Raw genomic sequence first — 23,743 nt, 5'->3', positions numbered from 1 at the left:
AAGCAGGAGGCAGGGATGGCGTGAAGCGGCGTCGGAAGGTGTGAAGAAGACAGTCGAACTAATAACGCTTTCACAGGAGAGTGGAACGAGGGCAGCAGAAAATGGAGGAATGTCTGTGTCACTGGCGACGAGGAGTTTTGCAGGCCGGGTAGGGACGTCACACAAGACGGTATCACAAAGAGGTAAAAAGGAAACTTCCGCGCGGGCGCAGTCAATAACGGCATGATGAGCGGAAAGGAAATCGTAGCCCAGGATGATGTCGTGTGAGCAGTGAGCCAGTACAATAAACTCGATGGTGTATAAGACGTCTTCGATGAGAACACGGGCCGTGCACGCTGCTGAGGGATGAATGCGCTGGGATGAAGCGGTGCGGAGCGAAAAGTCGGGTAGTGCGGTGGTCACCTTGCGAAGACGACGGCAAAGAGATTCACTGATGACGGATACGGCAGCGCCCGTGTCAACAAGAGCGAGTATTGCGACACCGTCGACGAACACTTGTATTACGTTAGCGGGAGAAGACGGAGGACTTGAAGAGTTCGAACCAAGCGCAGTTCTTGCCCCGGGAACTGCGACTGTTAGTTTCCCTCAACAGCGCCGGTAGAACGTCGGGGAAGCGGTGATGGTGAACGGCGACGAGGGGAAGATGATCGGCGAGAGGTATACGTTTGATTGTCCCGAGGAACGAACTCGGAACCGGGTTGAGTTCTCGGCGAGGGCTGGTCGGCGTCGTACGTGTAGTTCCAGGGGTCAGGGCAAGAAGGTGGAAGGCGTTGGCGGCAAAGACGGGCTACATGACCCGGCAGCCCACAAGAGTAGCAAATTGGCCGGTTGTCTGCGGTGCGCCAAGGGTTCGTAGGGCGTTGGCGTACCCTTGGAATACGGACATGGAACGCCGACCCAGGCGATGGTGAAGGATGGTTGGAAGGGGCGGCCTGGTAGGAAACAGGTGCGGTTGGCATTAGCGGCCTGGCCGCAACTTGGGCGTACGTTAGTGGTGCCGTTACTTGCGGTGGCACGGGGCTGGTCGGAAGCACTGGGCTGGGCGAAAGGACATCAGCGATATGGTCTTGCACGGCACGCCGTATGGTAGGGGCCAAAGACGGAGCCATGTCAGGAACAAGGCGACCAGTGTCTTGTAATTGAGGGACCAGGGATAGCTGGCGGGCGACCTCTTCGCGAACGAAGGCTTTTATCTGTTGAATCAAAGGGCTGTCCTCAGATGAAGTAGAACCACCCAGTGCTAGTGTAGAAATGGTGTCGTCTCTAAAACCGGACCGCCGGGTAGAAGCGCGCTGCTTTCGAAGCTCGTCGTAGCTCTGGCAAAGTTTAATCACTTCACTGACGGAGGCAGGATTTTTCAGCCAGAGCATCTGACACGCGTCCTCGGAGATACCTTTCAAGATGTGTCCGATCTTAGCCGCTTCGGACATTACTGGGTCGACACGTTTGCACAGGTCAACGATGTCCTCTATATAACTTGTGAATGACTCTTCGGCATGCTGTGTGCGCTCACGCAAGCGTTGTTCTGCTCGGAGTTTGCGAACTGCAGGACGGCCAAACACTTCCGAAAAATTCTTCTTAAATGCAGACCAAGATGGCAGGTCTGCCTCATGGTTGCGAAACCAGAGGTTCGCCACGTCGGTCAAGTAAAAGATTACGTTACCTAGCTTAATAGTGTCGTCCCATCTGTTATAACTGCTGACACGTTCATACGCCGACAACCAGTCGTCGACGTCTTGGTCAGCCGTGCCACTGAAGAGGCATGGATCACGCTGCCGTAGAACGCCAGAACACAGTACCGTGGTTGGTAGGGGCGCCGATGTCGAGGTGGTCTCGTCTGGCATGGTGGAAGCAGTGGTCAACGTGCGGCTTCTAAGTTCCAGGGTGGATGGGAACGTACCCAGCAGCACCTGCACCAATTGTAGGGGTGTGTTTATTCGGTGAACCCAGGTGATTCCAGCCGCTCAGGGGAGACTCGCAGCGAAGCGTCAGGCGTGGCGAAAGAGCAAGGCAGCGAACAACTTCTTCGTCCTTGAGAGCGGCAGCACGCGACGCATGTCAGTGGTTATATCGATGAAGATTACCACACTACACCTTGAATACAATGGTCTTCTTTATCAAAACCAAGCTGGTTTTAGAGCTGGGCGATCAACAGCTGATCAGCTCATTGCCTTTGAGTCTTATGCAAGGGATGCTTTTGTACATAAACAACATTGTTTATCTGTCTTTTTCGATCTTGAAAAAGCATATGATACCACTTGGCGCTATGGTATCATCCGCGACCTCTTCTCTCTTGGCATCACAGGAAACATGTTGAGCACAATTCGAAGTTACTTGTCTGAACGGACCTTCAAAGTTCGTGTTGGCAATGCATATTCAAAGCAGTACATTCAAGAAAATGGTGTCCCTCAAGGTGGTGTTATCAGTTGCACACTTTTTGTAGTCAAAATGAACTCTTTAAAAAGCGTGCTGCCAAAAACTATTTCTTGTTCTGTATATGTTGATGACGTCCAGATAAGCTTCAAATCTTGCAACTTGGCCATCTGTGAACGACAAATTCAGCTAGGTGTAAACAAATTGTCCAGGTGGGCTGATGACAATGGGTTTAAATTTAACTCTGGAAAGAGTGTTTGTGTACTTTTCTCTAAGCAGCGTGGCATCAGGCCTGACCCCAACATTACACTGAATGGCCAGAGCCTTGCCTTTAAAAAAGAACATAAATTTCTTGGCGTAGTTGTTGACGAAAAACTTTCCTTCATTCCCCACATAAAACAGTTGCGACTGAAGTGTCTCAAAGCGATGAATTTGCTAAAAATTCTCTCTCACCGGTCATGGGGCACAGACCGCGACTGCCTTCTGAACCTTCTGAATAGTGTAGTTCTATCACGCATTGACTATTGCTCGATGGTTTATGGGTCAGCATCATCCTCTGCGCTAAAATTGCTCGATCCCGTGCACCACCTCGGCCTTCGCCTCGCTACGGGCGCTTTCCGAACTAGCCCAATTGCTAGCCTCTATGTCGAGGCGAACCGATGCTCACTGCAACGAAGGAGACAATTTACTTCTCTAACTTATGCTATGAAGGTACTATGCCAACTGGACCATCCATGTCGTCGGCTCCTGCTTGACAAAACTGGCACAGCACTTTTCTCAAAAAAACCATCTCTAACACCACCATATCCAATCAGAGTTGCCACGCTCATTGAATATCTGAATGTTTCGGTTACCAGTCTTCATACATCTTCCATAAAAGACCTAATTGCTCCTTGGGAAATGCATGGTGTTAATTGCGACCTGTCGTTTCTTGAAGTGGGCAAACATGCATCCCCTATTGCCATACAGCAGCACTTCATGTCACTACAGGAGAAGTACACTTGGGATGAATATTACACTGATGCTTCGAAGTCTGCTCAAGTCTCCTGTGCAGCACATGGACCACAGTTTTCACAGTCAAAAACCCTGAACAGACATACTAGTATATTTACCGCTGAATGCCATGGTATCCTTTTAGCTGTGAGACACATTATAGAAAATAAAATACAGACGTCGATCATCTACACAGACTCCCTCAGTGTTTTAAAGTCCCTATCCTTTTGGAAATGGCAAAATAAGAACCCAGTACTGAACTCTCTTTATAACACCCTTATGTTTGCCCATGAACAAGAAATTAAAATTACACTGTGTTGGGTGCCAGGCCACCGCTGTATACCTGGTAATGAGGCAGCTGATAGGCTAGCTGCTTCAGCTGCCCTTCGAAATGACACAGACATTGATAAGATAACTTATCATGACCTCAAACCACACATAAAAAACATAATTCGACAACAATGGCAAGAGGAATGGGACGCAGCATCAGGAAATAAACTACACACAATAAAGGCAAAAATAGGCAGGTAAACCACAGAAAAACAAGACAGATTTAAAGAAGTAGCCCTGTGCAGGCTGAGAATTGGCCATACATACATAACCCATACATATCTTTTAACCAACTCTCCTGCACCGCACTGCTCGAGATGTGGTGATCGACTCACTGTCATACATGTTTTAATCATATGTGCACAACTGGAACCAGAAAGAAGACGTCATTTTCCCTCCTTGTTCACTCATCAAATACCTCCACATCCATCCATTTTTATTGGCGAGAACCCAATGTTTCCTTTAAAACAGGTGCTTAAATTTTTATCACAAGTAGGCTTTTTACATGAAATTTCTTATCGGCGTGGGTCTCAGCCCGCTCCTCCTTGAGAGGACGGATGAGATCTTTTAATACATCTACTTATACATTGCGCATCCATTATATATCACAAATGAATTTTAGGCTCTATACACCATTGTTTTTAGCGATATTACAGAGCGAATACATTTTTAGGCCCTATACACCAGTTTTTTATCCCTTCATGAAAAATCACAACTATTCCATCATATAAACTTGTGTGCACCATTAACCTTGAGTTTGGCGCTCTTTGGCCTGAGTCGCCCTTGCGCCATTAAAATCCATCATCATCATCACCGATAGTGAAAAATTGAATTGCCTGATAAGGCAGGCATACAAAGCGGCTCTCGGTCTCCCCAGAAACACGTCCATCGCGAGACTTCTATCACTAGGGGTCCCCAACACCCTCGAAGAGCTCATTGAGGCACAATTAACATCGCAAGAGCAACGGCTCAGGCAAACTGAGGTGGGGCTGTGTATCCTGAGAAGCCTAGGCATAAGGGGCGAGGACCCTTCAAGCCAGGTGATCTTGCCAGTAGAGATGCGTGAACGCATTCGGGTCAAACCACTTCCCAAGAACATGCAAGCGGATCGCCACGAACGTCGGAGGAGGGCCAGGGCGAAGATGTTAGGCAAAAAGTATCAAGGGGATGATAGTGCCGTGTATGTCGATGCGGCAAAATACAACATTACAGGAAAGTAGGCTTTCGCTGTGAGCGCGGTGAGCATCTCCCGCAGGATAGCAGCAACGGTGGTCACGGGCCAAGCAGAAGAGGCAGAAGAGGCCGCAATAGCCCTAGGAATTGTTCAAAACGGAACCAGCACTATTCTCAGTGATTCCAAAACGGCCCTTCGCAACATCGCCAGGGGTCGTATCTCCGCCACTGAATTTAAAATTCTTAGTGCGTTGCCAAAAGATAGGAATGTAGTGGATCTCGTATGGGTCCCGGCTCACTCGGGCTACCCGGGGAACGAGGCCGCTCAGCAATATGCTCGAGGTTTTGTCAGCCGAGCTGGTGAGGGGATCTCTAACGCGGGTGCCCGACGGAGTGAGACTCTGGATACCTACCAGGACATTACCACTTACTACAAAGAGCTCCGGGCGAGCCTGCCTCCTCCGCATGCTTCGCTCAGCCGAGACCAGGCTACCACGTGGCGGCGGCCGCAAACGCGGTCGCAGCCAAACCCTTGGACTTATGCCAAGATCTTTCCCGATATAGTAAATCCGTACTGCCAACTGTGCGGCGAGCCTGCCACCTTGGACCATATAATCTGGGACTGCGCGGAGGATCCGCCTCCAGCAGATCTAGTACCATCTCCCTTACTGGAACACTGGGAAGCTGTGCTCGCCAGCCAGGATACAGACGTCCAGTCCCGGGCCTTGGCAAGAGCGCAAGAGGTCGCTGACAGACTTGGACTGCCGGCCACCTGGAGCAGCTGAATGCAGCCCAAGGCAAATATCAATCGCTGACAAATAAAGCTTTTCTCTCTCTCTCTTGCTTCTATTGCAGCCCCTTTACACACCCTCCTGAAGTCTGACGCGCTTTTCGTTTCGTCCAATGAATCCCTCAAGCAAGCGCTCACTTCAACTCCTATGCTTCGACATTTTGATGAGACAGCTCCCACCATTCTTCATACTGACGCCAGTGGACAAGGCATCGGTGCCGTTCTTTTGCAACCCAACGCTGCGTCCGAAGAGCAGGTTGTGGCATACGCTAGCCGTTCTCTCACAGAAGCTGAGCGTAACTACAGCATTACGGAACAGGAATGCCTTGCTGTTGTTTGGTTTGTCCAAACATTTCGACCCTATTTGTGTGGCCGCCACTTCACAATCGTCACCCGCCATCCCGCGCTCTGTTGGCGGTCGTCATTAAAGAGCTTATCAGGTCGGCTCGGCCATGTTGTGCTACGTTTACAAGAGTATACCTTCACCATCACGTACAAATCCAGCAGGAAACACCTCGATGCTGATGCACTCTCTCATTGCCCGCTGTCGTCTACTCCAACCAACTCCCATGCGGCCACTACACTCTGCCCCTCACGTCGGCCTTCTGGTGATTGTCTAGATTTCGTACCCATCGAGGTCCCTCCGCTGGACCTGAGCAGTAACTTCCCGGCATTGCAGCAGGCTGATGCTTACTGCTGCACAAGGAGGAGGAGGAGGAAACAACTTTATTTAACGCACTGCATTAAGCGTTAAGTATGTCCCGGGCCAGGGTCACCAAGGCCAACTGATCTTGCAGCTGGTCAGAGGCTAACCAAGCCCGCCACGTTGTGGGAGGAGGGTGTGGAAAGTGAGGAGATTGGAGGGCGACAGGGCATGAAAAGATGCAATGCTCGCTCGCCTCCACGGTCAATCACCGGCACCCAACAGTCGCCTGTGACGTCAGCTCCACCTTTTCCGGATTCAACACGAAACGCTTTACCGCTCTGTATACCACACGACTGGTCACCGGTGGGTTCCCGTTGTTCCTAACTCCCTCCATCGAGTGTTGGAGGCTTACCATGACGATGCTACAGATGTGCGCCTTGCCAACATCGTAAGCGGTCAATATCTGTTCTTTCCGGCCCCCTGCAACCTCTTCCTTGCCCATCCGTGCCTTTCGATCATGTCGCCATTGACTTATTCGGCCCTGTAACTCTCACAGTCGCCGGTCATAGATGGGTTGTAACCGCCATTGACCATCTGACGCGCTAAGCTGAACAGCCCCTCTTTGCTTCGGTGCCGCTTCTGAAGTTGCTGAGTTTTTCCTGCGAGCGATCGTCTTGCGTCACGGTGTTCCCCGTATCTTGATTAGCGACCGTGGGAAGGCATTTCTTTCCCAAGTCCTGGCGGAAGCACTCCAAGCTGCCAACACCGTCCAGAAGACATCTTCTAGTTATGATCGTCAGACCAATGGCCTCATCGACGCTTTCACCGCGCCTTGTCCGACATGATATTGCCGCGAAACCTTTAAAACTGTGGTGTTTTTTAGCAGCCGCCGGCAAGAGGGCTTATCACTGTAATCCTGACACGCCTATTAATTCTGTTTCCCGTGTTTATCCATGCTCGTTGTCGCGATACGACGCGTCATCATTTTCTTTGTCGCGAAAGGTGCGCCGAGATCTGTTTCGAAAATTCCGAACACTAGCGTATGTTTCTACAATGTTCCAGTTTGTTCTAGTAGCCGTTTGCGATGTTATCTAGATCGTTCTGAGCCGCCTTTAAATTGAGTGTTGACGAGTGTGACGAGCATTCTTTGTTCGACGATCGATGAGCACATTTGTTGCTTTCGGCGCCGCCGAGTTGCTTAGTTCTTTTGCGGGCGCAAGTCAGTCCAATAAACGTTAATTTCAGCACCATCAAGCTTGTGTCTTTTGGTGTCTACGGCCTTGTCACCACTACGTAGACCCCAGCCTTGTTCCTGTTACCCTGGAGGACCAGCCAACAGGCCACCGAATCAGTCGCCGGCTTCAAGGGCTCCACCCTGAACACGGTCTGCTGCCGGACCCCATTCGATCTCGGAAGGCATCGATGCTGACAACGGCCCAGCCTACAGCACCGGTTGTTTTCGTCCAACACCTGCTTCCATGGACGACCGGACGATATTGCGGAAGACTGGATTGACCTTTTCGACCGTGTGGCAGAATTCAACGGCTGAACGACGCTGCGAAACTCAGGCAAGTCTACTTTGTTCTTCAAGGACATGCCCGAGTTTGGTTCGAAAATCACGATACTTCTTTAAAGGATTGGGAAATGTTCAAAGCAGATTTTTTGATGGTTTTTGCAAGTTCTGTCCGAAAGGAAAGAGCTCAGGCCCTCCTCCAATCAAGACTTCAACTCCCAAATGAGCCCGTTCTGGTATACGTAGAGGAGATGAAGGGCTTGTTTCGCCGTGCTGACCCTAATATGACCGAAGGTGAGCGAGTGAAATTTTTAATGCAGGGCGTTAAAGAGTCGCTTTTTGCAAGACGTTTCTGGAACCCGCCGAAAACTGTGGACGAATTTGAAAAGGAAGCATCGACCATCGAGAAGACGTTGCAGACCCGGATGCGCCACTACGAGCGACCACTTCAGCCGAAGTGCTGAAGCCACTACCACAGCTCATCTGCAAGCGGAGAGAACCATGGGGACCTCATACGGGAGATCGTGCGAGAGGAGCTCCGCCGATTGATGCCATCATCGCAACAACCCCAGGTTGCGACGCTCGCGGACGTCGTCTGTGAAGAAGTCCAACAGGCACTGGGCGTTCCTCAAGTGACGGCTGCGACTGTTCCAGCACAAGAGGCAACAGCGATGAACTACGCTGCTGCATTACGTCGCCCTGCGCCCCGACGGGATGACTTTCCAAGCCCTCGCTGCTACCATCATGTTCCTGATTGTTGGTGCTATATCCTGCTACTGTGTTTTCTTTTTGTGCGCTATTGCCCCGTTGTCATCTCTTGGGCCTTATTCAAGATTCTTGAGGAGCGTTTAGCCCAGGAGATCACCCAGCTTGTTTTCTGGAAAAATAAAGTACATTGATTGATTGATTTATTGATTATTTGCAAGTGCAATAAACACCATTCGAGTATCAACGCTGTGTCATCTCCGGCACCCGCGGAGTGGCGGTGGGGCGGAAGACCGGGCCACTCATACCGCCACAATGACAACCCAATGTGTAGCAAACCCTTGGGACAAAGTGTTCGCGGCGTGAAGTGCCTGCCCGGACTTTATTTAACAGCGTTAGGCATGATCCGACATCTCAGTCCTAGCAAGGCTAATATGCTTTCTTGACGGCGAGGGGAGAGGAATAGTGCGAGAACAGGTGGGCGTGCATGTATTTTTTTGTGTGTTTTTTGGTGGCGAGAGTTTTGAGATCTGCAGCTACGAGATCCGCACACGGAGCGCGAGATTGACCCGTTCACGGAGAACACCAAGCCGGAAGCAAGTGACTGCATTAGCCGGAACGGCGGCCCAACGTTTCTCGTATATAGTTGTAAATAGTTTCTCTTCTGTCACTTTGGCTCCGGGAGCCGGGTGCCGCATTCTGCGGTACTGCGGCCATAATTGCCGGAAAGCACCTGGCCACTCCGACACCGATGGATGTGGTGGGCGCCGTTCGCTCAGAGTTTACTTTGGATGGCAGCGAGCGAGTAGGGCAACCTTTGATTCCTTGGCGGAGCAGCACGTCCTCGTGGCATTATGTTTGTGACAATATCCTTAGTCCTAAAGCGATGAGGCTTAAGGCTCCTTTTGGGAGCTGCCTGTCGCGGGCTGGAGGACAACCTAACCGTGGCATACAAGATATGGTGGCTACAGGATGAGCCAATGTGTTTTGTTTGTTATGCATTCAGCTCGCTGTAGCCGAAACACCTCGCTTAACTAGAGAAAGCTAATTTCGTTCAGATTGTATTGAAAAACTAACTAATGACGATCCACCGTGAGCTCATAATAACGGCTACCCTAGATGCTTTATCTGCAAGTCTAAGAAGCGGATATCAAACAACAGAGGAAAAAGACATTCCAAACACGCGCAGTTATTCCTATCTGCAAGGGATCAGCGAGGCACTGTCACTCGTGTTTTCAAAATACAACATGACCGTTGCCCACATTCCGACCAGCAAGCTCATGAACCAACTCATGAACGGGAAAGATAGGTTGTCGATTAAGGCTTTTCCAGGCGTTCTTTACCAGATTCCATGCGCAGTTTGCCCCCAAGTCTACATTGGTGAAACAAGAACGTTTACAAGATGACTTAGCTACAACCGTGACGTGAGAAATAAACATTAGAGGACATTTTGGCGACTAAAGTGATGAAAGGTGAAAGCCTGAGTGCTGCATTCTGCTACGCGATTTTACTGGGTGCGCTGCATTAACTAGTATTTAATTACGCAATGCCCAGCTAACCAGATTCCTCCCCTGGATATCCCTGCAAAGTCCAAAATGTCCTGGAGAAAACTAACATCTATTGCATATCTACCATAGGTGCTTTTGGTGTGTTTTATCGCCGAGGATGTGCTGCGCACGTCTATAGTTTAATGATTCGGTACGGCTATAGTACGTCTAAAAGTTAGTGCGATATATGTGCATTGGACAGTTACATGGTGTTTGTGACAACTCTGCAGTATTTCTGAGCATCGGAGTCAATAAACATTGGCTGTGGTGTTTTTTGTTCTTAAACAGTTCTGCATGAAGCTAATTTATGCGATTGCAATAACATGAGCGACTTCCTGCAAATTAATTATTGCCATCACATAGCTGTAATAAATTATTGGCAAATAAATTAAAATGTCAAAATTAGGCACCCGGATTTTGACCATATATATACTGTGACAGGTATGGTGACTTAACTTTTGTGATTGACCGTGATATGTATTACTTCTAGTCTGCGTTGCCCCAAAAGTAGCGAGCGGTCATACGTGGCACAATATTCGGCTGAGCATTACTTTTGAAGTTCGCGCTTTATGTGAACTAGTCTTGGACTAGGCTAAGCAGCGCAAATTATAAGCATCTCGCGCACTCCCACGGCCGTTCCGCTCCTGCGCAGGAGCTGCAAAACTTCGGAAACCTTACTTTTTAAATATTTACCGATTTTCCGCGCAAAACCTACGGACAATTCCTAAATAACGGCGGGACTGTTTTTTTTACTTTCTGACAACTTTTCGTCTTTTTTTTTCTCGTTTTAAGTTCTCAAATGCCGGTAGTTTATAGTACCGACGATAACGATGCCGGCACCGCTTACCGCACTAATGCGCACAAATAGTCGGAGCAGTTTTGTTTCGGTTCCATTCTTTTGAAACATTTTAGAAAGTTATTTTTTTTTAATATAAAAGTAAAATAAAGTATTATACAATAGTTTTCCTATACGAAAAATTACTGAAAAGTGCTGACATAAACATTTGTAATTTTTTTACATGCGAATTATCCCACTAGGTGGCTAACAAGACTAACGGCTAAGCGGCTTGTTCATGCTTGCTGCCAATTTCCCGCGCATCCAAGTCCAAGGCTCAGCTACCTCAGCGCATTTCTCGTGTCTTGTCCTCTCTTCTGGCCTCTGGCGTGGCTTCGTCCATTTCTCCAAGGTCTAACGGCTCTTCGCACTCAAAGGAGAGTACGTATTTTCTGAGAATCTGCATTGGAGTGCCATTTTGCATGTCAATTGGCGGATTCGCATGCTTGGTGCATGAGCTGTGCAGTTATGGTGGCTAGGTGCAGTCGTTCTGGTTCCAGCGCTCATCGCGTTTTTCACTAGTGGTCGAATGTCATTCGTCTTCCAGTAAATATGTATACATTGAGCATGCTGTCTCTGTAGATGTGAGTTCGAAATAGTAGAACCATTTCATTTTTTGTATACTGGTACAGTGGTATAGTTCGTTTGTTGTTGTTTTCATTTCTTTTTCCCGCCATGCCGAAATGCAAGCCGAATGTTCGGAAAAGAGCTCGGATAGAAGTAAACGCTTGTTTTGAAGTTTCAGCTCACTCAAAAAATTTGTGTTCACTTTCGGGACCAACTAACCCAATTGAACAGGACTCTGTGGAAGTTGCGGCGGAAGTTTCTCCTGGTAAAATGTCGCACTCATTAGGTGTTTCCAGTGAAACCATCTACTCATCTAAAGCAGGTACTTCTGGTGAAAGCTTGAGCGTCACGAACTGTGGTAGCGGCGTATTTTCCTCTCAGTCTGTCGGACTTCAGATTTCAGGAGTGTCATACCAGAGCGATGACAATTCCAGTAGTGACAGCAACGTATCTGGACCCGAGTTACTTGCTAGTGAAAACGACGGCGGATTGATGTCTAGCGGGTTGAGTGGAGCGGCCGGGAAAGTTTGTGAGCGAATTGTAGAATGCATCAACAGTGGCTCTGACCTTGTGGCAGGTTTAGCAAGGTGGGCGGTGGAGGAAAACATATCGCATCAATCTTTGAACTCACTTCTGGCTTTGTTAAAAATGCACGGTTGCTTTTCAGACCTACCGAAGGATGCTCGCACGCTACTTAAGACACCGAGGACTCAGCATGTAGCTAATGTTAAAGAGGTGCCCCCTGGACATTACTGTCACTTGGCCTAGAGAGAGGATTGATGGATGTGCTTCTCAGTGCTCCACACTTGCATGAAGTAGCCAACCTATCATTTAATATTGATGGCTTGCCCCTTTCAAAAAGTTCGCGACAGCAGCTATGGCCAATCCAGTGCTTAGTGCACTTCAGTAACTGTGACAAGCTTGGTCCATTTGTAGTTGGTGCCTACGCTGGTGGCTCAAAACCAAATGATGCTAATTTGTTTCTATCCCCTTTTGTCTGCGAGTTGGGAACGTTGATTGAGAGAGGGATTACTGTCTGCAGGCAGAGAGTTGAAGTTGAAATCAAACATTTCATCTGTGATGCTCCAGCACGCGCATTCATCTTCAAAACTAAGGGACACAGTGGCTACTCTGGTTGTCCAAAATGTGTCGTTGAGGGTGACTTCGGTGGAAAAACGTTTTACCCCACTGAACCTGCAGCACTTAGGACAGACGATTCTTTCCGCAGTCAAGCTGATGCCGAACACCATCTAGGTACATCAGTTTTGACTGAGCTTCCACTTGATTGCATTAACATGGTGCCTTTGGACCCGATGCACTTGGTGTACCTTGGTGCAATGAGGAAACTAGTTAACCTGTGGTTTTCAGGGTCATTATCTGTTCGACTTGGTCCCACAGACCGCAAAGACCTGGCGGCAAAGAGTGCAGCATTAGAAAAATGTGTTCCTAAAGAGTTTGTCAGAAAGCCAAGAACACTAGATGAAAAAGATCGCTGGAAAGCCACAGAATTTAGAATGTTGCTTCATTACACTGGACCAGTAATTCTGAAAGAAGTGCTGTCCACACCTGCTTTTTCAAATTTCTTGACATTGCATGTGGCTACCACTATTCTAAGCACACACTCTCTTTGCCGTGACTTTACGGACTATGCTGACAGCCTTCTCAGGCATTTTGTAGAAGGATTTGCAATGCTGTATGGTGCCGAAGAGGTGTCATATAACATTCATTGCTTGTTGCACCTTGCAGCGGATGCTCGTGTACATGGCACTCTAGATTCATTTTCTGCCTTTCCGTTCGAGAACAACCTTCAGTTTATCAAAAAGCTTCTGCGCAAGCCTGGCTGTACGCTTAGCCAGCTCTATAACAGGCTGGAGGAAAGAAATGCACTTGTGAGATCATCATCAGTTCAGGGCGGAAAGAAAGATGAGTTTGTTCTTTTGGGAAGTCATGATCAAGGAGACCTTCCCCCTCAGTGCCAGTTCCCCATGTACACCAGTGTCAAGTTTGAGTCATTCACTCTAAGCTTATCTCGAGGTGACAGCTGTTGTAAAATCAAAGATGACATTATTCATATTGAGAACTTTGCTCACAGCAAGCTGGAGGGAAAGCCATGTATAATTGGAAAGAAGTTTTGTTGCATTGAGTCGTTATATCAGTATCCACTTGAATCAACTAAACTTGGAATTGCTGTTGTCAGCAAACTGTCTGCTACGAAGTGCTGGCCTGTTGATAATGCACAGAAACTTGTCAGGCTGACATACAAGGATAAATTTGTTGTTTTGCCCCTTTTACATGCTGCTTAAATGCGTTTTCCATCCCTATTCTCTTTCCAGTTGCGTGCTGCTTAAATTTTTTTTCTTATGACAAAGCTAGCTATTTCACAGGGTACAGAGCATAGAACATAGCAGCTATTGCAAACTTCACCTTAGTGTTCACATAATATTTTAATTGTTTATATTTTACTTGGCTGTGCAATTACATAGCTATGTGATTCGGACAGCTCGCATGTTTGGTGCATTGCAGCAGAATTTTCGCTTCCCACTATTTATGCTGTGGTATTGAAGGCCATGTCCGTCTGCTTTTTGTGATGTGTGACGTTCTGTTCAGCCTTTGGTCTATCTGTTTGTATTTTTGTGCACATCAGATCACCATATGAAGTCATATTTCAGATGAGGTACTGCATCGTTGAATTTGTTGACGAAGAAACCATTGAGCTTGTCCCAGAAACATGGGTCGTAGGCGGGAGGTGCTTTTGGCCACCCGGCCCGGGGAACAAAATGGCACTTATAAAGAAGGCGCAGGCACCAGGCTCAGACTGGAAGATATTCCGGATTGCAGTAAAGGGGACATACGGTAAGACCTTTTCATAATATCTCAAGCACTACAAGTTGAGGTTTGGGTTCCTGAGTTTAAATTAAAAAAGCATTAAATTATGCTTGATTTAAATTTTTCTGTGGTTGCAATAAAACGGTTAGTATTCGTGTGCACACAGAAGCTAACTGGTTATCAAGCAATAGTTTGCAATATGTCAAAGGATAGGAATAATTTATGGAAGTAAGCAGCATACTGAGACTGCATACTGTTTGATAAAGTGCAAGGTTATAAGTCTTGAGGTATCACTTTTCTCGCTTAAACACCTTTGCATGTTGGAGGCTTGAACTTGTAGCCAAACATTGTTTACTAACTCAGTGCTCTTCAATGTCTTCACCTGCTAGAGACCTGTACTGTTATGCATGTTCCTCCATTCAGTCCAATGGCTCTCACAATCGTTCATAGTGGTTACTAAAAGGTGGCACGTTCTAACTGCCATGAATCAGTGTCTATGTCCCATCAGTGGAGATATATCAACTCACATTTTGACAGCAATACCATGTTACATTACAGAAGAAAAGCCAATCCATGCACATGAAATATTTCCTGAAGGAAAAAAGACTGAAAATGAGTACATAAACACTTAATGAGTGTCAAATCGTCGAAAAATACAAACCGAGAAATCCAGCCTCTGGATACCAACAGACAATTTGCCAAAGCAGTAGTACCCCTTCTATATTTTACTTACAGACAAATATGAAGACGGTCGGAGAAAGCTCAGTTTAGCGGAATACACATCTGACCTGGACTCTAATGATGAAAGAAGGAAGCGGAGAATTCCAGTTCGCTATGCTGACATCTCTCAGCCACCAACACCGCCACCAAGCTTTCCTGGGACATCAAGTAAATGCAAGCACTTTTGAGCAAAGAGCTGCAGTACTTATGACTTTTTATTACAGCTGGTGGCGTGAGCTTTTCTCAACCACCCCTGCCGCCTCAAAGTTTCCCTGGAACTTCAGCAAGTCAATGTAAGCTGCTTTTTGGATGAAAAAGCCAGGTGACTGATGAATGTTTCCTTTTTCATGTTTTAGCTGCCACTATGGACCTTTCAGAAGAAGGTAATACTCAGTGGCAATGTTACATCGAATATAAATTACTTATTAGCGATGCTTATCACTTATGACACTGCTTTCTTTTCTAGATGAAGAATGCAACATAACAACGCACGACTCCAGTTGTAGTAATTATATTTTGATATTCTTTAGATTCTATGACTGCACTAGCACCTTATTTGTCTCGGGCGGAGAAAATCAAGTGTTTTTCAAGAGCTGTGGAGCTTTTATTTAGAATGTCCAAAAAATGAAGCAAATGCTTTTAGAATAAGAAACAGAAAATAAAAACGGTACCACTTATTCTCTGTTAAAAAGTAGTGGATGCTACTACAGCCTGAAATTATCGAACATTATGTCATGTAGACTAACGGTGGTGGCTCAGTTCAGGAAACCTATTGCGAAGTTTTGAATTTTATATTGGTAATGCATGCAGAAATGTAGAATTGTAATTCAAAACAAGAAAAGGCACTCCATGCATTATAGTATAGAGCAAACTTGTTACAGTACTTATATTACACGACATATAATAGTTTGCCTAATAATGGACTATTACAATCAGTTTTAGATGAAGCTACGCCATTTCTCTTAAAAATGTCTTCTGGGCAACATATCCATAGTATTCGATGCTTCTTTTCTTATTAGTAGGACTGCTGATATGAGATGGTATACCCTTTTAGTAATTTGAAATGTGTGTGGAAATTTTGCCATTATCGAAATTTGGCTGCTACAAATTTAATTCAAATTCAGGACCCTGTATTAAGCAGCAAGGTACTTTATGCACTGAGCAAGCTCTTGCACAATTTTATGCACCTTACTTGGGGTGAAATACTTGGAGAAATGGTTTTTGACACAGTCTTGTTTGCACAAAAGCACATGCAATGGAGCTTTTTGGCCAGAGTTGCCGTAGCAGCATGAAAAAACTGTGGTTTGAAATGTTAACTTAAGTTGGTGGCACTTTTTGTATGTGTATCACAGGAAGCTTCAGCAGCAATCATGAAGCACCAGGCAGGCCTACTCCAACAGCCAAGCAGCAGAGCCGACGCCGAGAGAGGCTTTCTGAAGAAGGTAGTAGCCTTTAGAAGTGTTCCAAAATATCCAGCATCCATTATGTATATTGTCATGCTTTCTAGTGCATAACAAAAGGTATAAGAATTGCTTCTGTCACAAAAATTATGAAGTGCTCAGTAATTGCAGTGTATGTTTTTCATCATATGTTGCATGTAGCAGCATTGGGAAAAGTTTAAATCATTAGTTGAAACCTGAAATGTCTGTTATCTTTGTCCTCAAAATGCCAAGCAGCATATGATAGTCACTCGCTGGTATGAAAGACAGGACGTTGCCTATCAACACTATGTCTATCTTCTATGCCATTTCTTACTTTCTATTACAAAGTTGCTAGCTTTTCCTGTTTCTTTTTTTTTGTAAAGGGAGGAAGGAGATTGAATATAATATGGAGCTTTATTTAGGCCTAGGTGCAAATTTTTCTTAGTGTGACTTCTTTCTTTTTTGGTAGCCTTCTTGGTGTGGCTGATTTTTATACTGAACATAAGTGCAAGGTGCCCGTGTACTTTGGTGTCAGCCTTTGTTCCAGTCAAAATTATCTTGAACCCTCCTTTATGGCATATCCCTTACTTCCAGGATTGCTTTAGAGGGCCACATGTCATAAACCAAACATATTTGTTTAGTATGCAAATTCTGTGTTCATTTCTTTCACTTTGCCTATTTTTGCTTCCTTGTGCTAAGATTTGCAGGCTACAAAAAGTGACCATCTAATTGGACTGACAGCGTTTTTATCTTTACAATCTGGTTAAAGGGCTAATGTCTCTCAGTTCGTGCATACTAGTTTCATTTAAGCCAAAACTTTTAGTTCTTAGTTTAGCAGAAGTCTTTATCTGGCTCATAGTTTCGTTTCAGTAAAAAGCCCTTTTTGTTTTACAGAATTTCAGCGAGAAGTGCTTACACGTCTAAGCGTACTGAGGATCATACAACAGCAGCAGGGGGAAATATTAACTGCATTAGCCTGCAGAGTCAGCAAGCAGAACAACACTGGAACCTATGAAAATGTTATCTCAGAGCAGTTTGATGATTTAAAAGACCTGCAGTGCTTTGACAGCAGCCTAACGGAAGTCAGCAGAGAAGCCCTTGTAAGTTGGCCTTTATTTTTTATTTTTGTAATCATGTATCTTTGCTCTGCCATGTGCATTTAGTCTTTATAAAAGATTCACACAAGTACTTAAGCTTATACAGCTTTCAAATTATTGTACCAGGCCTCCAAAGAGCCTGTTGTGAATTTTTTTTTGTGTATTAGCTCTTTTCAAAGCCATTGACTAGTTTGGCTTGGCCACAGTTTCTAATAAGGTACTGATACTTCACTTGATCTTTCTTGTATCATAACTGTGTTTTGATTTTCAGTTTTAGTTCTTGTCGAAGATGATATGTACTTCATACCATTTTACTAAGTTTAGGGCGGATGTACAGCCTCGTTTGCCTTAAAGGTAGATATAATATATATATATATATATATACATATTCTGATGTTTCTTTTTTTGTGAATTGTATCTGCCAGTGGTACAGCACCGGAAGTCCTGATGTTGCTAAAATTCTCAACTGCTGTGGTGCTGTAGTTATGATGCTTAGCTACCGATTCTAAAGTCACTGGGCAAAACCCGGCTTTGATGACTGAATTTTTTGCACAAAATATCTTGTCCTTAACTATGAATGACAACGGTTTCAGCATGCATTAACTAGTAATTCACGCTGCGGCTATCTACTGCTTTGTACTTTTTTCCAGGTAATGTTCCAACTGGACTTTCATCCAATGTTAAGGTGTTCATGCTTTTTTATGTTGCGTGCACTTTTGCTCCTAACAAAATTTTGTTTTTTGTTCAAAACAATTTTTATTCAAACTTCATAGGTTCACCAGTTCTCCAGCATAGGAGGAACAAATGCGGAATCGTGCACGAGGAGGATCCTGCGGACCATTATGACTGACAAGCTAGCGGCATCATTTTCCTGGCATGGAAAGAAAGGAAAGCAGCCCTTCAGCTGCCTCACTGTGTCCAAGTGCATTGTTGGTAAGTCAAGCCAAGAATCTCAATGTCAAGCAAAAATTTTATAGATCTTCACTCCGGATTTGTCATGAAGGTGCATGCAGTGGCGCTGTCATTGTCAGTAACTTTCGTGTGGTTGGCAAAACAACATTTCAGACGCTTTTGCCTACCGTGATTGCGGGGCGGTTTGCTGGTTCGGTGCACCATGCCGACTAGTTGCCTTGCCGTGGCATGCGCCACAAGGTACAGAAAGAGAAGTTTAGTAAGCATCCATAACTTTCTTGTCAACAAAGGTGATCGTAAACAGCGGGTTGCCTTCACAGCGGCTAATTCTGAATGTGAGTCATGGGGTTCAGCACCGCCGATCGACATATAGACTCGTAGCCGGTGGCCAGGATTGAACTGGGTCGCCCTAAGTACGGAACCACTGCAACTGCTGCAGCTTGCAATTGTAACACAACTGAAAGCGAGAATACCCGTAATGCGAAAGCGAACGTTGATGCTAACAGCCACCCACGAACAGAGCAGATACAACAAAGACGCAGCGTGATTTCAATGAATAACGCAAGGATAGTCAAATTTGTGCGGTTTCAAGGCGCACTGCCATTGCTACTGTTTGCTATGCTTACCTAAAAGCCGCTCGACGCTAGTGAGGGGCTGAGTGTTTACCAACGATGCTCATTTACCGCTCACTGTGAAGAATAACCCGAGAGTGGCTTCCAGCGGATAGCTTTGCAGCTGGTTTGCGCGCACTGTTTACGAGCGAGAACAATCACCGTCTACTTACTCGAGTAGTTGTAAGCATCTGAAGCTTTGCAGTTCTCGACGTGTTCTGAGGGTTAATTTGCTCGGCAAAAACACCAAAAGTTAACAACGTTGCTTGTTTCTCCTGCCGGGCAGCAACGCTTCGCTTGTGCGCCTTGAACCACTCTGTTTGTACAATATGGTACCCGGGATCGGACGCTGCACGCAGTGTATTAGGAGTTTTTCCATGTATTGCTTTTGCCCTCACTGCTTATGCTCATGCCTTGTGTACACAAACTTCACACAGAATGCTTGTCGAGTCGATTATTCAAAAGAAAGAGCAAGTTTTGAATTTGAATGGGAGACGAGTGTTTGGTGTTTTGCTCTCTTCCTCTACCTTTTGCCCTTTCTCTAAAAGGGGACCCGGCTTGACTTTTGTCGTGTTCATGTAAACCCCCTGAGCACATGCATGGTTAGCTCTGCCAAAAAGACTCCCGTACATTACAATAACAATAACACGTTCTTGACAAGCTTGGCCGCACTGCCGCTCCTGTGCTTTTTGCCTACCGCGGGATTTAGACTGCAGCACCACCTCGATCACTTTGTAAACATGCGAGGTCTATGCATTTGGCCGACTATGTGAGCCTGTGCAATGTTGCTATGGGCTAAGATGTGTGCATTTTCTTTTTTAATAGTAGGGCTGCAAACTAGGGTGCCTTTGCACATATTCATGATCTGGTAATGTATTTTTAGCTATTGCGACGTTTGGCATCTTTGGCAGAGGTGTTTGTAAACACATGGTTTCAGTTACTGTTACTGCCAGAGACCTTGTGATACTACTTGGGCATGTTGGCGCACACTTATTGATGTTGGCGCACACGTCTCACAGTTACAGTGAGAATTTAGTTTATGCAATGTCTTTTTGTTGTTTGTATACCATAATCGAAGCTATGACAAATGCTAGCAAGGCTGCTACGTATCATAGTTTATGACGGTTGTGTGAGAATTTTTTAATGACCAAGAAGAAACAGTATTTTGCACCCGGCTGTGGAGCTCTGTAGTTAAGGCAATCGGCTGCTGGTCCAAAGGACATGGGTTTTATCCCTGCCACTACATCTGCTTTTCAATACAGGTGAATAGCAAGGCACCTGTTGACTGTGCTATGTCAGTGCATGTAGAAGAGCTCTAGGTTTTTGAAATTTCTGGAGTCCTACATTCTGGAACCCCTCTTATATAGCCTAACTGTAATTGGGAAGTTAAACTCTATTAACCAAACTCAATTGCAGCTGGAAAGTTTAGAGCTCATTATTCGGCTGTTAATCATAATTTACACATTTGTCCTCGTTTTTGTTTCCTGTGTGCGTTGCATGATTTCTGCTTGTCTGCTTACTGTAGAGCTGTCCCTTATAATGTAGTGCCGTGTTCTCATTTCAGCACGGTGCCAGAAACAATTTTTTTATTTAAAAGAAAGGCTTTTGTGACATACTTGAAAGAAACATTTAATCTGTGAGTTCATAGCTGACCAATTACTACTGTTTCTTTTTCTTAATGTGGCAAATGAGATGAATGATGGGTAACTGGTGCTCTCCCCATGATTAAATCCCAGGCCATTATTTCTCGGAAAAAAAAAAGAATTAGTGGAACATGACATGAACAGAATGAACATATTCCTCTTTACATACCTGTTCATTGCATTACTTTCTTTTTCAACTCATTACGAAATTAGGCCAGCATACCTTGCAAAAATATTTAAGAACATGCTGATATTACTTGATTTCATTCTTAGTTGCTGCACGAATGAAAGAGCCTTAAAGCAAATGAGGCATCTTGGTATGATGATGCATACCTGTTTAATATTTTAAAGAAAGCCATTTTGTAATGAGCCGCTTGTTAGCTGTAACTAGCGTTCATCAAAGATGCGAATTTCACTGTTAAATGTGTAGGTCATAGGCTGCTTGCACAGGCCACAACATAAGCTCAGTATGTCTTGGTACTAAGCCTGCATGACTACCATAAGAGTCTGCGAGAAGATGGTAACTGACATGAAAATGACGCTTGTTTTTTGATGGGTCACCACTTGTAACATTGAAACCTATGTTGGAATTAATGCCAGCTTCCACGCGTTGCTAACTTTGATATTTTGTTGAAAAAGACAAAACACGTAGGCACATTTTCTCTTATTTTTTTTTTTCAGATGCTGTTAAAGCAGTGTTAAACTGCAGTGACTTCACGGCAGAAACTGCCATCAAAGACTGGTTGCGCCACGCTCCTGCAAGGCACAGGGACAGCTCGGGAAAGGTGGGTTCAGTGAGCTTTTGGGTATTCATCAGTTCCTTATGTGCACATAAATAACTGGAACTTAGCTGTGTGCTGTTTTAAAATGAGCTACAAAATAGATTCATGTGGTTTAAACTCTAACTTCAAGGAATTGGACAAGTACAAATTAACAGACGAGGGAAAAGTGCCATCGTTGCACTGCACTAACATACAGGATGCAAGCCCGCTGGGGTGGCGCAGTCGTTGCAGCGCTCAACTACTGTGCCCAAGGATGCGGGATTGAATCCCGACCTCAGCGGTGGCTTTTCGATGGAGGCGAAAAGTATGGCACCCGTGTGCTGTGCAATCTCAGTGCACGTTAAAGAACCCCAGGTGGTGGAAATCCCTCTGGAGCCCTCAACTATGCCATCTCATATCTTGAGCCGCTTTGTGACGTTATACACCCACAAACCAAATAATCTTCCTTAATTTTCTCTTCTACCCTGATACGTGAGCATTTTTTGCACTTCTTGCTTGTCTTTATGAGTGCTAAAGTACTCGCAACTCACATGACAACCTACTTATTTAAAGTTGCATGTTTATTACTGTAAAAATTCGGTTGTACTGAGAGGACACAATGAATGATCCTTCAATAGCCCTAATTAAAATACTGAAAGAAGCTTAAAGGTACCCCTGTAAGCTTTCATTGCACCCTCAAAAAAGCACTCAATTAGCTTGCTTGGACCCACAATTAAAATACTAAAATACATTTTGTTTATTTAGCTTGCTCACACCGGCACCCAACAAGTTGGTCCCAAGTGAGAGTTCTTCAGGCGCAGGCTAGCAACCAACGTTGGCCCCAAGGGAGAGGAGTTCTTCAGCCCAGGCCACTATTCTGTGCGCGCAAGCATGCCGTGTGTGAGCTCAGATCATAAGCACTCTGGACATCTGAGAGAGAGAGACTCTCTATATGTATGTTCTAGGTGCCTGAAATTGGCTTCAGCAATGCTGGGACGCTTTTGTTGCATAATTATTTCATGTTTTTAATTTCTTTTATTGTATATGAAAAAAGCGCATACTTCAGAACTATGATTTAATATTTATTTCAGCGTAAAAATGATGTCTTTATTTTTGTCTGATCTCTTGTGGACTCTTAAGGACTGCAGGGTATTTTATTTTGCCTTTAATGTATGAGTTTTATGTTTTCAAATTTTTTACTCGGGCCTTCATTTTGTCTTAAGGTGTAGACCATTTTGTGTAACAGCTCCTTTCCTTGGATGTCTCTTTTTTTGCCTTTTTTTATATCTTATTTGAGCTTTTTTAATGTTTTAAATTTTGTTCTTAGGGCTTTAGTTTTGGTTTAGAGGTACAGACCATTTTTGTAACAGCTTTTTTCCTTGGATGTCATTTTTTGCCTCGTTTAATGTTCTTTTTTTTTTTCACTTTTTTACTCAGGCCTTTAGTTAGTTTTGTCTTACAGGTGCAGCCTATGTTATGTAGTAGCTCTTTCTCTGGAATGTCACTTTTTTGCCTTTCTTTAATATTTTATTTGAATTCTTTTAATGTTTTAAATTTTTTTCTTACAGCTTTAATTTTGTTTGAGGTGCAGACTATTTTTTGTAACAGCTCTTTTCTTGGATGTCTTTTTTTTCTTGTTTATTTTTTTGTTTTTTCCAAATTTTCTTTTATTGTGGGCTTTAGTTTTGTCTGACAGGTGCAGACCATTTTTGATAGCAGCTCGTTTCCTTCAATGCATTTTTGCCTTTTATTGTATGTTTTTTTTTTAGTGTTCTCATTTTTGTTCTAACGGCTTTAGTTTTGTCTTCTGGTGCAGACTGTTTTGTGTAACATTACACCTTTTCCTTGATGCGTTTATCTGGTCACTCTTCTAGTCATTTCTCTAAGACATGTTTATTCCATTATTTTTGTAGCAATTTGTTTTAAAGGTCAACATTGTCAAAGTCGATTAGATACTTTCTTAATATATATGTATATTAGTTTGATTTTTAGCTTGTTTTGTTGCAAAGTTTCAATAAACAGTTCTACCCAACCTTATTGACTTCATTTTGCTGCTGGATGCCATGTTTCAATTCATGATTAGATGGTCACCAATTTTGCCGCAGCTGTTAAACTGCCCTCCTACACACATCTGCTTGCAATGTGACATTTTTTAAGTCTGCACGATCCGATTAAAAATTTAAAGGCAGCTAAGCTCATATTTTAATTTAGGTTCATTTATAAAATATCACTGCTGACTAATTATGTCTAGCCAAAAAGCATGCACGTTGGGATATATCC

General features: G+C 44.8%; 1 protein-coding gene across 1 annotated transcript; it reads left to right on the top strand.

The window, feature by feature from the left end:
* Window positions 1-13,623: 13,623 nt before the first annotated feature.
* LOC146172027 (uncharacterized) lies at window positions 13,624-23,499 on the top strand. Its single transcript, XM_084586237.1, has 10 exons — window positions 13,624-14,325; window positions 15,034-15,186; window positions 15,243-15,311; window positions 15,375-15,401; window positions 15,485-15,523; window positions 16,341-16,460; window positions 17,334-17,539; window positions 18,310-18,469; window positions 21,384-21,487; window positions 22,229-23,499. The coding sequence occupies exons 1-10, from the start codon at window positions 14,142-14,144 to the stop codon at window positions 22,265-22,267; spliced, it is 1,101 nt and encodes a 366-aa protein (XP_084442363.1). The 5' UTR covers window positions 13,624-14,141; the 3' UTR covers window positions 22,268-23,499.
* The last annotated feature ends 244 nt before the right edge of the window (window positions 23,500-23,743 follow it).

The sequence above is a fragment of the Amblyomma maculatum genome, unplaced genomic scaffold (genome assembly GCF_055883805.1).
Source record: "Amblyomma maculatum isolate TAMU_Amacu unplaced genomic scaffold, ASM5588380v1 scaffold_15, whole genome shotgun sequence".
NCBI classification, from domain to species: Eukaryota; Metazoa; Arthropoda; class Arachnida; order Ixodida; family Ixodidae; genus Amblyomma; species Amblyomma maculatum.
This window is presented reverse-complemented; position numbering and strand designations above follow the sequence as displayed.

What these genes read in the sequence shown, in the direction of transcription:
- LOC146172027 (XM_084586237.1), top strand. Translation starts at nt 14,142, where the DNA reads ATGAGGTACTGCATCGTTGAATTTGTTGACGAAGAAACCATTGAGCTT. An exon ending in AGAGAGGCTTTCTGAAGAAG is followed by an intron (nt 16,461 to 17,333) that starts GTAGTAGCCTTT and finishes TTTGTTTTACAG; the next exon opens with AATTTCAGCGAGAAGTGCTT. An exon ending in AAGTCAGCAGAGAAGCCCTT is followed by an intron (nt 17,540 to 18,309) that starts GTAAGTTGGCCT and finishes CAAACTTCATAG; the next exon opens with GTTCACCAGTTCTCCAGCAT.